We start from the raw sequence: 13869 nt of genomic DNA, 5'->3' as shown, positions 1-13869 counted from the left end.
ATTGAGCCTTTGTCTGCTCTTGAAACATAACAGCAGCTCTGCTGGAGATGTGCTTTGCCTGTTGATAATCTTGCCTGATCTGGAGCCAAGCTGATAAGTCCAGCAGAGCGTATGTTTTGTCTGTCCCTGTGATTAATATACCACGACTTAGGCAATGCTCAACAAACCCATCACGGTAGCTGGCAGGCAGTTTGACTAAGAGTCTGTCCACATGTGAGCCACATCTCAGTCCGTAGCCATTCTCACCCTCTAAGGAACGAAGCATCACCACAAGAGCATGTACTGAGAGTACAAAGTTGTCAAATGCTTCAACATCCCCTACTTTGACTGGTGGAGAGTTCAATATAGCTCCAAGTTCACTCTGTACAAGTTGGTGAGGTTGCCCATATTTGTCTTGGAGGGCTTACAATGCGGTTGTGTAAGGAGTTGGGTCATGCATGTAGGCTTGTGCTAATTTGTAGGTACTTTGAAGCTTTAATCTGTCTAGAAGCACTTGGTATTTAAACTGCTCAGTAAGATGAGAATGGCCACCTACAATACTATCTAGAGCCATTTTAAGTAAAGCAAAGTCAGACTCTTTACCACTATAAAATTTAGGCAGAGCTGGTTTAGGTATTCCATGTGAACTGGCAATCAACATGTCCATCATATTGACTGGGGGCTGTGGTTGTGCACCCGGAATACTAGGCACTGAATATGGGTGTGGGTTAAACTGCAGCTGCCGGTTTAACAGGTGGACGTAACTGACCTGTTGGATGATGAGGTGGAGACTGAATTGGCCCTGTTAAATTAGATTGCTGGGCATGACTAGTCCCTGTGGGATCCTGTGACATATATGATCTAGGCAGAAAGGTTGGGTTGGCACCTGACTGGATAAGACTATAGGTTTGCCTATCAAAAAACAGTGAATGCTGCATTGTTGAAGAAGGATAGACATCTAGCATAGTTGGGACAGTAAGGGGGGGCACACTTGGAGATACTACAGGATAAATAGAAGAAACAACCATTGGAGGATCAGTATGTAATGGTTTGGATGTAGTGAGAGATGTTATGTGCTCAGGAAAAGAAAATGAATTTAAGGACTGAGTAGTGACTGGATTACTCTGATGTATGTAAGGTGTTGAGTGTTGTGGATTATCAGATAACTGATGTATTATGTTGTGAGCAACTTCTACCTTCTGTGAGCAGAGAATATCAGTCTGTACTTGTCCTAGGTCAAGTTCACTTTTGGTTTGTGGAACAGGTGTTACATTTTCAGTCTCTGATTCTCTAAGAAGTGATGCAATGAGACTTGCTTTCTCTAGCTCCATCTCCTTCTGTTTAATGCGCTGCTGTCTTTCAAGCTGCTTAGTGATCAGTTATTTGGTCTTGTGAGCTGCACAGACCTCTTCCTCTAGATGCCGACTTCTCCTTTGCTGTTCTCTGAGCAAATCTTCTCTCTCATATAGCACTAGGCATGCTTGTTGATCCAGGAATTCTCATTGTTCTTCAGCTTTGCTTTCCTCAACCATCTGTCTCTGCATCTCTACAAGCTCCATGCTCTTTAATTTATCCTCTACAATAGCTGCCTGTAGATCAGTCAGTGTTGAAGCCGTTGTCTGGCTGGATCCAGAACTTCTACTGGTCTTTGTTCTTGATTTGCTGCAATGTGAACTAGCAGATGAATGGTATGAAGGTGGTCTACAAGGCACATTATCTGGTTGTGCAGCTGGAATGGTAGCCACACACCTTATACTGCTGGTATCTGCACTGGAAGCTGGAATTTGGCTTGGTTGATACCCAACTTCGTAATCACTTAAGTAGGTTGGTGGGTGTCTCTCCCGCTGAGTATGAGGATGCACGATCAGCTCCGTGACCTCCTGCTGCGACTGCATGTTGACTTCAAGGTTGCTATCATCTGGCTCGAAGGACCATTTGTAGAGGTGGTGCCTCTGGAATGTTCAGATAGTTCTTGAAAACTGGTGACTCCGGTAAGAGAGTAAGGGCTCGGAGAGTTACATCCACAAAACTTTAATGAAAAGCTGGGTACATGGATACAAGTCACAACGGTGAGCAATTAGGTTATAGTGTATAGTGGTGAAAAGGGTATGAGTGTGTAGATGTGTTTGTGTGTGTGTGTGTGTGGTTTTTTTCTTCACAAACGCACACAGCTTTAAAGATTATATGCTCACAGTAACCCAGCTTGTGCAATGTATAAAGCACACTGTCTTAAAGGGAAAGGTGTATAGTAATCAGTAATGTGAAAGACATGTTCCCTCTAGTGGTGAAGTAATAAAGTGCAATTAAAGGGATAGACTTTCCAACATTATGTGTTCTGAAGACTTGGAATATGACATACAAGGTGCATGGACTATTTTGGGTAATTTGTTATGTTTTGGAAAGGGGCACGTTCTATTGACATTATATTGAAAATACAGCCTGCAATATTCATTTAAACATCTTCTGTGCTACACATAAGTAAATAAGTCATTTGGGCTTGGAACAAAATCAGGGTAAGTAAATTATGACTTTATTATTTTAGGCTAAACTATGACTTAAAGATATAATTTTTTCCTTTGTGTGCTTCGTGTTGGTTCTCTGTATTTCACTGCTTCGGTGAAGACAAAAACAGTCTGTATATCTGTTCACAAGTATTATCGACAACACACTATGAATTATTTATAATTTTAGTAATGATTTCTTGTATAAGTAAAGCTTATTTCTCTGAAAAGCTTTAAGAACTCAAGTACCATCTGTGCCTAAGAGGAGAAAACAATTGAACTGTCAAAAGTCATTTTACGTTCAAGATGTAATCTTTTAGGTTCAAGATGTAATCTTTTAGGTGAATAAAAATCAACATTGTTTGAGAAATGTATGGGAATAAAACTACATTTCATAATTTCAGCCCTCTCGTATATAAAAAAAAAATAAAATAATAATACCCTGAACTAGAAACTACTTCAGTTGATTGCAAGTGGGACCAAAATGGTTACATTTGATGTAGAATCGCTTTTGTCAATAGCTTTTCTTTCCGGTTTAGGATTTTTGACTCAACTAGCAATGAACAACAACAACATCAACAAAAAAAGTAATTTAGTCTTTTCAGCATAGTGAAAAGGAGAAAAATTATATTTCAGGATTTCTATAGAAAACTGATGTCATTATTCAAGAATAGAATTTAATATTTTCTTTTATGCAAACAATAGATCCTTAAAGGCATAGTTCATCCAATTAAAAATGTTTCCTTTTTTCTCACCCTCACGTTGTTATGAATCCATATGACTTGTTTTTGTGGAACACAAAAGGAGATGTCAGGCTAAATGCTAGCCTCAGTAACACTTGTGTGGGAAAAAAGATGCAATGAAATTGGATGGTGACTGAGTCTAGAATTCTGCCTTACATTTCTTTTTGTGTTTCACAGAAGAAAGAAAGTCAATGATATTTTGGGTGTACTATTGCTTAAAGGTCTTCATGGACAACTGTAGCTGATAGCCTCTTTTGTTTAAATTTTGCTATTGCATTGCTGCTGCTGTGCTTATTTGATGTGGTTGTGATGTGTAGAACTGTTTTGTAATTGCATTTGATCACACACATTCATGTTCTCTTATGTCTGATTTATATTTTCCTACAGGGCCCACAGTGCTGCTCTGACCTAGAGTGTCCTTCCACAACGTAGACCCTGTGCTGATGTACACTCTTGAGTACTACACTTACCATCGGAGGCCCTATGGCTACCAACACAGCTACCAGCCTTCAGTGCCTGCTATACTGAGAACACAAGCAGAGAACACTATTGAAACAAATTTACAAATGTTACCCTGGAGAGAAAAGAAACGGACAACAATTCAGCATCAACATCACACAGCCAATGATAGTCTCAAGGCTCGAAAATTATTGTTTTTACTGTTTATCAAAAGAAATTCTTCAATGTGATGGTATACAAATTATTGTAAATCCAAAATGAAAGCAACATGGAACTTAAAAATGTGAACGGTGAACTAGTGTTGCAGTTTAATTTGTCCTGACTATGTACTGTGCAGATTGGGTGGTGGGGTATGATGGGGTGTAGTGTAGTGCTTGCAGATCTAGCCGTATAACCAAAATGTTGTAGGTTTGAGCCCTACAAAGGGCAGTCCATGAGCTAATGCCAGTTTTACCCTTGAGCAAGTTACTTAAACCCAGGTCTCTCCAGAGATTGTGCCTGAAATAAATGCACTATAAATTGGTTTGAATTTGTTGATAAGGTCCCTGCTGCAGTTTATTTTTTTTATGGTCTGTTTGAATAAATAGTTTGCTGCCTTGTGTTTGTTTTTGGAGCAGTACACATAAGCCATAAACCACACATCAAAGGATGAGGACATATAGTAAAAAGGTGAAATAAGATAGTTATGATAGTTAAGATGAAAATTAAAAGATGAGTTTTATAAGGTCATAATAAAAGGTTCCTTTTCCCCTTTTCTTTTTAATTAGCTCATATCCTTCTGTGAATTCTTAAAATGTGGGAAAGCCTGTTTGATTTTGGTTTTGTCCTGATTTTGGCAGTAAGATAGGGCTTCTTAAACCTCTTTACATCAAAAGACCCACAGCAGAGTATTGAATCTTTAGCTGGGCTTTGATGTGATGCTGTTACAATAAAGGGATAGTTCACCCAAAAATGTACTCACCCTCATGCAATCCCAGATGTGTATGACTTCCTTTCTTCTGCAGAACAAATTAAGATTTTTAGAAGAATATTTCAGCTCTGTAGGTCTATAAATGCAAATGAATGGTGGCCAGAACTTTGAAGGTCTGAAAAGCACATACATGCAGCATAAAAGTAATCCATACGACTCCAGTGGGTAAATGGATATCTTCAGAAGCGATACAATAGGTGTGGGTTTGAAAAAGTTAAGTAAATCCTTTTTTACCATAAGTTTTTTTTTTTTTTTGCGATGTGCATTCTTTATGTATATCGCAACTTACTGGGCAGGAAGGATCATTTATAGCTTAAAAGGTCTTTAATATTGATCTGTTTCTCACCCACACATTTCATATAAATTTTGAAGATATGAATTTTATCACTGGAGTCTTATGGGATACTTTTATGATGCCTTTATGTGCTTTTTGGACCTTCAAAGTTCTTGCCACCATTCACTTGTATTTATGAACCTACAGAGCTGAGATATTCTTCTAAAAGACTTCTCACTCTCATTTGTGTTCAGAAGAAGACAAAGTCATACACATCTGGGATGGCATGATGGTGAGTAAAAGATGAGAGAATTTCAATTTTTGCTGAACCATGCTTTAATGATCTACCATTACATTTAAAGTCAAACTTAAAAAGTAGTTTTTTGAGTCATTATGGTAAATTAAATACATAAACGTTCAGTAAGCCTGCTGATTTAGAGACACTTTAGTATGATTATGGTTCCATTATATGCTTTTTCAGGAAATCAAATAACTGTTTTAATAGCCTTTGGTGATTTCTGAATTTTGCACTTTACGTTTAATTAAAAATTTTATTCCCATGAGAATACCCTCTGTTAGGTAATATGGCTATTGAGGGATGTTATTGGATCAGGATATTAAAATGTTTATTGGTTTTTGCCACTTACTTAAACTACATGTGTTGCACATGTGGCTTGCAGTTGATCATTGTTGATTTTTGTATTGTATTTTTTTTTCTTTTCGGACAGGTACAGGAAAATAAGTGGACTCCATAGGTTGCATGGCAAGATTTCACAGTGACTTTTATTTTATTGCATAATTAGGTTATGATGACTATACCTTTAGTGTGCTGCTGTTTTGTATTTTTTAAGTGATAAAGCATTGTGAGATCAGATAGATATTATTTTTATTTACAAAAATCGTGTTTTATACATTAGACAGCAATAATAACTTGTAAATAAATATACAGCAATGCAGGGAATGAAAGTGGAGATTTAAATCTGTACTGCTTATATACAATCTAGGTAAATGTAAAATTTGCAGTAGCCTACAATGAAACAAACCACACCATAGGAAATCATGTTTGTTTGATTACTTTTATATAAATATTTACTATCTATCGATTCTGAAAAATAAATGATGACTTGCTTTTGCCCCAAAGAAATGCCTTGAAAAGAAACTATAAAGACAGGGTGGTGCAGACGATTCACTGGATATGCATATGAAATGTTTTTGCCTATAAACCACGCCGAAACCTGAAACAAATAAAACATATAGATATATATTTATATTGACAGTTAGTAATTTCAGAATAACAGGCAGATATTGTGGGCAAAAGTTAGGAAATGAAGTGCTGTGAATGGGCACATATCTACAAACAACATGAAGGTGGCAGTACAGGCCCACTAAAGTAGGACTTGCCTCAGTTTGCACTTGTTAATGAAGATGCTCCCGTTTTTTTCTGGATTCTCTTTCCTCCACGGACGCACAGTATCTGATAGCAAAAATACAGTAAGTCTGAGATTTGTTGATTCACAACTTTAAGACCAAACACTCATAATAATAATCGGACAGTTTGTTTTGACGGTTCAAAACAATTGAAGCTTCATTAACAGCATTGGAGTAATGTAACCACAAAGATATTTATACTCGTTCTTCTTTAAAATATGTTAAAATATACATAGTTTCAAAAGTACAACTGCAAGACTCAAATATTATACGTGTTAACATGATTTTACAGTGGAAAAATACGAAATTTACCGGCGTTACATCGTTTTACAAGATTACAGGGAATACCGTGCGTTACGTCGTGACGTCGAAGTTGTAATATTGGATATAACTTTACACAGAAAAGAGAAGTAAATGATTTGATCACACTAAAATCATGTTAACACGTATAATGTTTAAGTATTGTGGCTATACCTTTGAAATATTGTGTATTTTAATGTTTGTGAACTGGCCCCATTCACTTCCAGTGTGCCTTAATTTAACAGCGAGATACAAAATGTATTTCACAAATGTCAGAGAGTTGAAGAGAAATATGTTACCAGAGTCAGAGTTCCGTCGTCCCATGAGCCCAACAAAAATGTCATGCATTTCCCCTGAAAGGACAAACACTTTTTCAAACAACCTTTTTTAATTATTATTATTTGTTACAATTTATTTATATGTGAAATAACAAACAAGGAAATGACACACAATATGTCTTACTTTTACGTTGAGGAGGTATGCCATCATCTGTGTCTGGTGAAAATTGTGCAAACATTTGAAACACGTCTCAGGAGAAAAATAAATCTAAACTGAATTTAAAAAAATCTCTTCACTTACCAGCGTTTCTGCGTCCCATTAATCCGACGAAACTGTCATAATCTATGTCATTATATCTTCTCAGCAAGTTATGAGCCGACACTCGGATACTTGGACTCTCCTGTGCGTAAACGATAAGAATTAAACATATAAGAATACTTTCGCAAACTTTTGGTTTTACGAATACAGGCAATACTATGTCTAGTCTTTACAGGCTGTCACTTACGTTTGAAACTGATCTTTGCGACTCTGACTGCTGGCAACTTGATTCACTCCATCGGGTTTCCAGCACCAAAACCAAGAAGAGTAACACTAATCCACGATACATCTTTAGGGGTTAGTCTGCGGAAAAAATATGTAAAGTCAACTGTGCACATGTTCATTTCATCTGCATTTACGACTCGTGCATAGAGGATCATTAATATACACATGCAGTACTCTGCCAATTCAAGTCAGAAAATAAGAAATGAAATGCCACATTCAAACGTGAATACGTTTTTGCAGTCTTCCAAAATAAAGTTTTAAAGCTAAAAGAGTGGGCAAAACAAATTCTGAAGCCATTTACAACATTTCAAAGCATGCATTGGTTTTCTGCATTGATTTACATTAAAAATGAGATCTCTGCATTGCATTTGCTGTTTTTCTTTTTAATTATGACAAAGAAGTTTACCATCTCCAATCATTTTTGACTGGAGAGGACATTAGAATTTATGATTGGCTTGTCTAATATCACACAAAAGTATTCAATATATCTCATCTGAACACAGTATGAGAAAAGCCTTTTGATAAATATAGGGATTCATTTTTTTTAATAACAATAATGCAAAATATTTTGTTTTAGATATGTACATCCTTTAAATGTATTTCACTTACCTGAGCTGAGGATCTGTAGAAACAGGTGAGAAGCACTGCAGAATTACTGTGTATGGTCAAGGAGTTAAATCCTTTTGTGATGAACTATCAGACAAGAGAATCAGAGAGACAGGGATTCTCTCCAGTGTGGTTGTTAAATGTTAGCAACAAGTGCGTAAGTCCAATCAGATGTCACTGAGTAGGTGTGGTTTAAGGGTTTGTAGTCTGCATCAGTGATGACCATGCAATGGAGATCCTGACATCAGAGGCGTAAGGCATTCCTTAAAAGGAGAAAATCATAGCCCCTTTTATCAAACCCCTATCACCACTTATTCAGATTTTGAATTCTAAAAACATTATATAACTTTTATTTGTTACTTTGCCAGATCTTTCTTTTTTTTTTTTTTTTCAAGTATCAGGCTACATTGGAGATCGGCTCTTAAACCTGCGTTGGCCAGGTTTTGGAGATACACACTTGCGTGAGAGCATATCCAAATGTCATGTTTGTTGACTCATGATTAAGTTGAAATCTATCTGAATGCCTATTTTGTCTGCTAAGTAGGGCCTTATTGTCATATTTTCTTCCTGACTGCATAATTGGTTGTGTCACTGGTGGGAATGTTATCTCTCAAGGAAGCAATTACACAGATGGAACAGCGAATAATGAGAATGGTGTCTTGCAGACTCTATGGACATCTTGAGGGGGCATCTAACTGACCTGGCGACATGCAAGGTTAATTAGTGGGAACATCCATTAGTTGCTGCCCACACTCAGTATGCTGCATGCAAAGGACAGCTGTGCTTTGAAGTTCATGTTGGAGAACAGATTTGATCCGTTCAACAGCAGTAACCTGATAACAACAGCCCACTTCCACATCAACGTATTAAAATAGGCCTATATGACACCATAATCATCATCATCATCATTATTATTGTTATCATGGCCTTGATAGTTTTTGTCATAACGACGGTCAACTCTGACATTATTTTCAGACAATGAACAACTTTTAATTTTATTGATCCTTTTCACAGAGTGTGATGATGCATACCATCTTAATTTAGTAGTGTAAACCTACCAAATTTGGTATGTAAAGACATAACAGACTGTTATTAACCCCTAATGTGTCAAGTGTCATTTAGATGGCTCTTCCTGTCTAAGTGACCAGTTTAAACTCAAATAAGCCCCAGACATTTGGTCATTTTAGTCAAAGGTCTGGCTATGTGAAGACCAACCCAATCTCACAATAATTCATCAGAATAATACGAGTTGGTGAATCTGAGTTATACACCCACCAATAAGAGACGCTTCCCTCATGTCCGTGTAGTTCTCAGTATTGCGCTTGTTCTGTGTTAACTCATAACAAAGCCCCATCCCTAAACATAACCATAAAATATAACGCCTTACCCTGCCCAGAGCATAAACATAACCATGATGTTAATGTTAAAAGCCCTGATATGTAAGACGGACAAAAGATGACACTACAGGTTCTGAACCTGTATTTGTGAAGTGTATGTAATTGGTTAACATATAAGTATGTTTAGTACAAATGAAGTTGTACAAATAGTTACGAATCCACCACCTCATAGTATTGTGGAAAATTCTCATGAGACTATGTTGCGAGGAATTTTTTTCTTCAAACAGTGGCTGAGGACCTTTGCAGTCTCTCACTTGGATTTTCAATCTGTTTTAAATGTAGCATGGAAATTAGAGCTTTCAAATTTAACTCTTTAACGCATGTAATGAATTAATCGCAATTTACGCATTTACCATTAATACAGCATAAACCAGCATAGGCAATGGTTGAAAGGGTGGCACTTTTGCGAATTGTCCGCATGGAGTCATTACACTGATGCACACAACACAAACACACACACACAGCAGTGATTCAGTGTCAGTAATTTGTTGTAGAAAACAAGCATAGATGGAACTTGTGAGAGAAATCAAGTATTTTTCAGCCTAAGTAAGGCACATTTGAATTAATGAAGTCTTAACCTTCACCAAAACACAGATTTAGATGTTTTTGTCTGCAAGTGCTTTTCAAGTAGGGTTCACATCTTGACGGTGGAGCTGGCACCCTGATGTGAATCATGAAAGCAGCTTCACGATTGCTGTAACAAAGCAGATTAACAAAGCAAAGCTCAGTCTGATTAATATTGTGAAGGATGAGAGTTTAAGAGATTTATTGCATTTTGCAATGAAAATGAAACCTATGTGGGGACTAGTTATTTAAATTAGTCAAACTCCCACTTAGACTTTGGGAAACATTTAATGTTTCTTGAATTGGTGCTATATTAGTACATTTCTATCATTATACTGTGGAAGGCTTTGTTTGGAAAATGTTAATAAAGCATAATATTGTTACATATTGTTTTGTTTTCTTTCCTAAGAATCAGAATCAGAATGAGCTTTATTGACAAGTGTTTTTTGGTGATATGAGAAGTGCACACAGAACATTACACTGAGACACAGAATATAAAACAAGGTAACAGTAAATAGACATACACGTAATAGGACATATAACATAGAATGGCGTATGTACATGTGCAAGTGGTAATGTATGTGCAAGGTAGGTGTATGTACATTTATTGAATTAAATCTGAGTTAATTTACAAATGCACAGTACATGAGAAATGCATTACATTATTGCACTAGGGGGAGTCCTGAGGCAGTTTAATTGTTCATGTAGAAAATGGCCTAAGGGTAGAAACTGTTCTTGTCCCTGGATGTCCTGGTGCTCAGTGCTCTGTAGCATCTGCCAGAGGGCAATGGTTCAAAGAGGGAGTGGGTAGGGTGTGTAGGGGTCCAGAGGGATTCTACCTACACATTTCCTTACTCTGAAGATATACAGGTCTTGGAGGGTAAACCCAGAAAGGAAATAAAAGCATTTTGACAGGAAAATAAGTATATTTAGAGTCACATTTTAGCACTATCAAAATCTGTGATTAATCACATTATTTTTTCGTAGTTAATCATGATTAATCACAGATTTTGAAAGTGCTAAAATATTTTAATCGATTGACAGCACTAATGTAAATGCATAAAATTAACCTAGCTTTGATAGGAGAGGATGTATATCTGATTATATAATAGACATTTTTATTTTCTTTGTAGAACAACTTTTGATTTGGAGCCTTAAAGGAATACTCCGGGTTCTATACAAGTTAAGCTCAATCAACAGCATTTGTGGCATGATATTTCGACTTGACCCTCCTTTTCTTTATAAAAAGCAAAAATCTGGGTACAGTGAGGCACTTAGAATAGAAGTGAATGGGGCCAATTCGTAAACGTTAAAATAATCACTATTTCAAAAGTACAAGAACATGATTTGCGTATGATAAAATCACTTACTGACCTTTTCTGTGTAAAGTTATATCCATAGCGACGTAATGGCGTAACCCTAAAACATTAAAACAACCGCAAAAATGATTTAAACAACTTTAAATCTCAAATAATAAACACATTTAAAAGTAGAATTAATGTAAGTGCTTTTATAAAATTTTAAGCTTCAAACTTTCTGATTTTGAACCCTCCCAAAAAATTGGCCCATTCACTTCAATTTAAATTGCTGTAAACTTGATCTATGCTTTTTTTATAGAAATTGAGGGACGAGTCGAAATTATTATTTTGTGGTAATCAACATAATGCCACAGATGCTGAGCTTAACTTGTATTGAACCCGTAATATTCCTTTAATTCCCTTTTAAAACAGCCAAACAGAGAAAGCAGAAGAGACTGTAGTGCAAAAAATATATTGTTAAAAATAACGTTTAGTCCAAACATTTGTTAAACATGTTTAAACTTGTAATAGGTATGTCTTTTTATGCTGACAAAGTTTATAATAATTATACAATTCAACAGTCAACACAACAGCCAATACACTTCCTGCATTCAAATTATGTCTAACTGCTAGGGATGTGTTAGTGAATACGCTGTACCTCTACTATGCAAACCATGTGTTTCACAATGCTTTTGATGCAGATGTTTAGATTTCATCCCTGGCTGTGTTGAGCCACAGGGGAAAGTCACTGCCAATGCTCTATTCAGACTGAGCATTGAGTTGTGGGGACATGTCGCCTACAACAAAGGGCAGGTCGGAGTTCCAAATGGCTGGTTTTCCCAAAGGTTAACGAATTACCATTATGATGTTTTAGTAATGTGCATCAAACCATATATGTCTCTTCCTGCTCTGCATGGATCACGCAGTGGGTCAGATTAAGGATATGGGGAAGGATGGGAGACAGATCTAACAGCAGTAGAGGAAAGGAAAATAATTAATTGCATTCTTCCATAATTAATGACTTTTTTCTGTCCCTTAATCACAGAGCCACATCCTGGGAGTATCAATGAGAACCCAGAGGAGAACACCATAGGGCTGTTTATTTAGAGCATGCTAGGGTGGAGGGCCCCTGCCGAGTGGATGACGACAGGAAGAGGGTACCTTTGTAGTAAACTCATGACAACATTGCTATCAGCGTTAGATATCATTCAGACCACTCACAGTATGAGAGGGAGCCATATACTGTACTGCTGCCAAGAAAGAGTTTACAACAATTATCTTGAATCATCTAAAGTGTATGTTAAGAAAAGATACTCCCAAGAATACATTAATCTGTCAAGACCATAAACAGTCCTGTATGTTTCTATTTGATTTCCTGTGAGACAGTTCTGCTTTCTCATTTAGTGTGAAATGGAGTAGTCACTTTATTTATGGCAGCTAGTGTTTGGAAAGTGTGTTCTTATCTGTAGCTGCCAATGTCATAAGCCCCTAACACTTTTTGTATGAATTGATTGTTTGGATTACAGTAAGTGAACTCTTTGTAAGGGCTCACAGTGAGTTAGTAACATTATTCTTGTCTACTGCACTGTAGTATGTTGAATAGCTACAAGAATTTGCATGTAATAAAGGGGTTGTTAACCCAAAATTAAAATGATGTCATCATTTACTCATGTCACTCCAAACCCGTATGTCACTCTTTCTTCTGTGGAACACAAGAGGAAACATTTTAAACAATGTTGACGTTTAACTTTCCATACAATGAAAGTGAATGGTTACTGATGCTGTCAGTCCTTAACATTCTGTGCGCATTGTTCTGTGAATCTTAGATTCAAATTTTAGTCAGAATTTTATAATCTAATTTTGTGTTCTGTGGAAGAAAGTCAAATGGGTTTAGATTAGAAAAAAATAAGGTTGAGTGATTCTCATTTCTGGGTTATCTATCCCTTTAAGTTGTAATGCAAGGGTGTGGTGTTGGAGAGAAAGCAAATGAGATTTGACACGTGATGGAATAGTTGACACATGATGGAATAGTGTCGGACAAGTCAGATACTCAGGAACAGCAGGGTGTTGGTGTCGGATCTGACTGGCGCAAAACATCTAGAAAGATCCATATGACTTTAAGTGAAGACTGAAAGGAAAATAAAAACTAGGATGAAATATTACAAATGGGACAAAAGTTATGTGATGTTTTTCCACCAGGAAATATTATTGTGGGACATAATTCTTTTTCATTACAAATACAAATATAATAAAAACTCTTTAAATGTTTATGCAATAGCTATAACATGGAGCAGATATGTTTGTGCAATTATAGATACTAATTAGACCATCTGGGACAATCCCCAACTTTGTGTATTTTACACTTCACACAAATACAGAGGATCTCACATGAGTTGTTTTTATATAGACTTACTGCTATCTAGGTGAGACTATAAGCTTAAAGGAATAATATAAAAAATATATATATCTCATCATTGACACCCCCTCATGCCATCCCAGATGTGTATGACTTTCTTTCTTCAGCAAAA

At 36.5% G+C, this 13869-nt stretch overlaps 1 protein-coding gene across 1 annotated transcript; it reads right to left on the bottom strand.

The window, feature by feature from the left end:
- Window positions 1–5708: 5708 nt before the first annotated feature.
- Window positions 5709–8210, bottom strand: LOC127619273 (tachykinin-3-like). The gene is made up of 7 exons (XM_052092128.1): window positions 8086–8210; window positions 7439–7554; window positions 7234–7333; window positions 7117–7149; window positions 6954–7007; window positions 6328–6400; window positions 5709–6161 (listed from the first exon to the last, which is right to left on the bottom strand). The coding sequence occupies exons 2-7, from the start codon at window positions 7538–7540 to the stop codon at window positions 6143–6145; spliced, it is 381 nt and encodes a 126-aa protein (XP_051948088.1). The 5' UTR covers window positions 7541–7554; window positions 8086–8210; the 3' UTR covers window positions 5709–6142.
- Between the last annotated feature and the right edge of the window lie 5659 nt (window positions 8211–13869).

This window comes from Xyrauchen texanus, chromosome 25 (genome assembly GCF_025860055.1).
Source record: "Xyrauchen texanus isolate HMW12.3.18 chromosome 25, RBS_HiC_50CHRs, whole genome shotgun sequence".
Lineage (NCBI taxonomy): Eukaryota > Metazoa > Chordata > Actinopteri > Cypriniformes > Catostomidae > Xyrauchen > Xyrauchen texanus.
The sequence above is the reverse complement of the archived record's forward strand: the minus strand, read 5'-3'. Positions and strand labels throughout refer to the sequence as shown.

Excerpts from the sequence above, each read along its gene's own strand:
- LOC127619273 (XM_052092128.1), bottom strand. The coding sequence starts at position 7,540 with ATGTATCGTGGATTAGTGTTACTCTTCTTGGTTTTGGTGCTGGAAACC. Across the intron at positions 7,150-7,233 it reads AATGGGACGCAGAAACGCTG|ACACAGATGATGGCATACCT; the intron begins GTAAGTGAAGAG and ends AATTTTCACCAG. Across the intron at positions 6,401-6,953 it reads ACGACGGAACTCTGACTCTG|ATACTGTGCGTCCGTGGAGG; the intron begins GTAACATATTTC and ends TTTTGCTATCAG.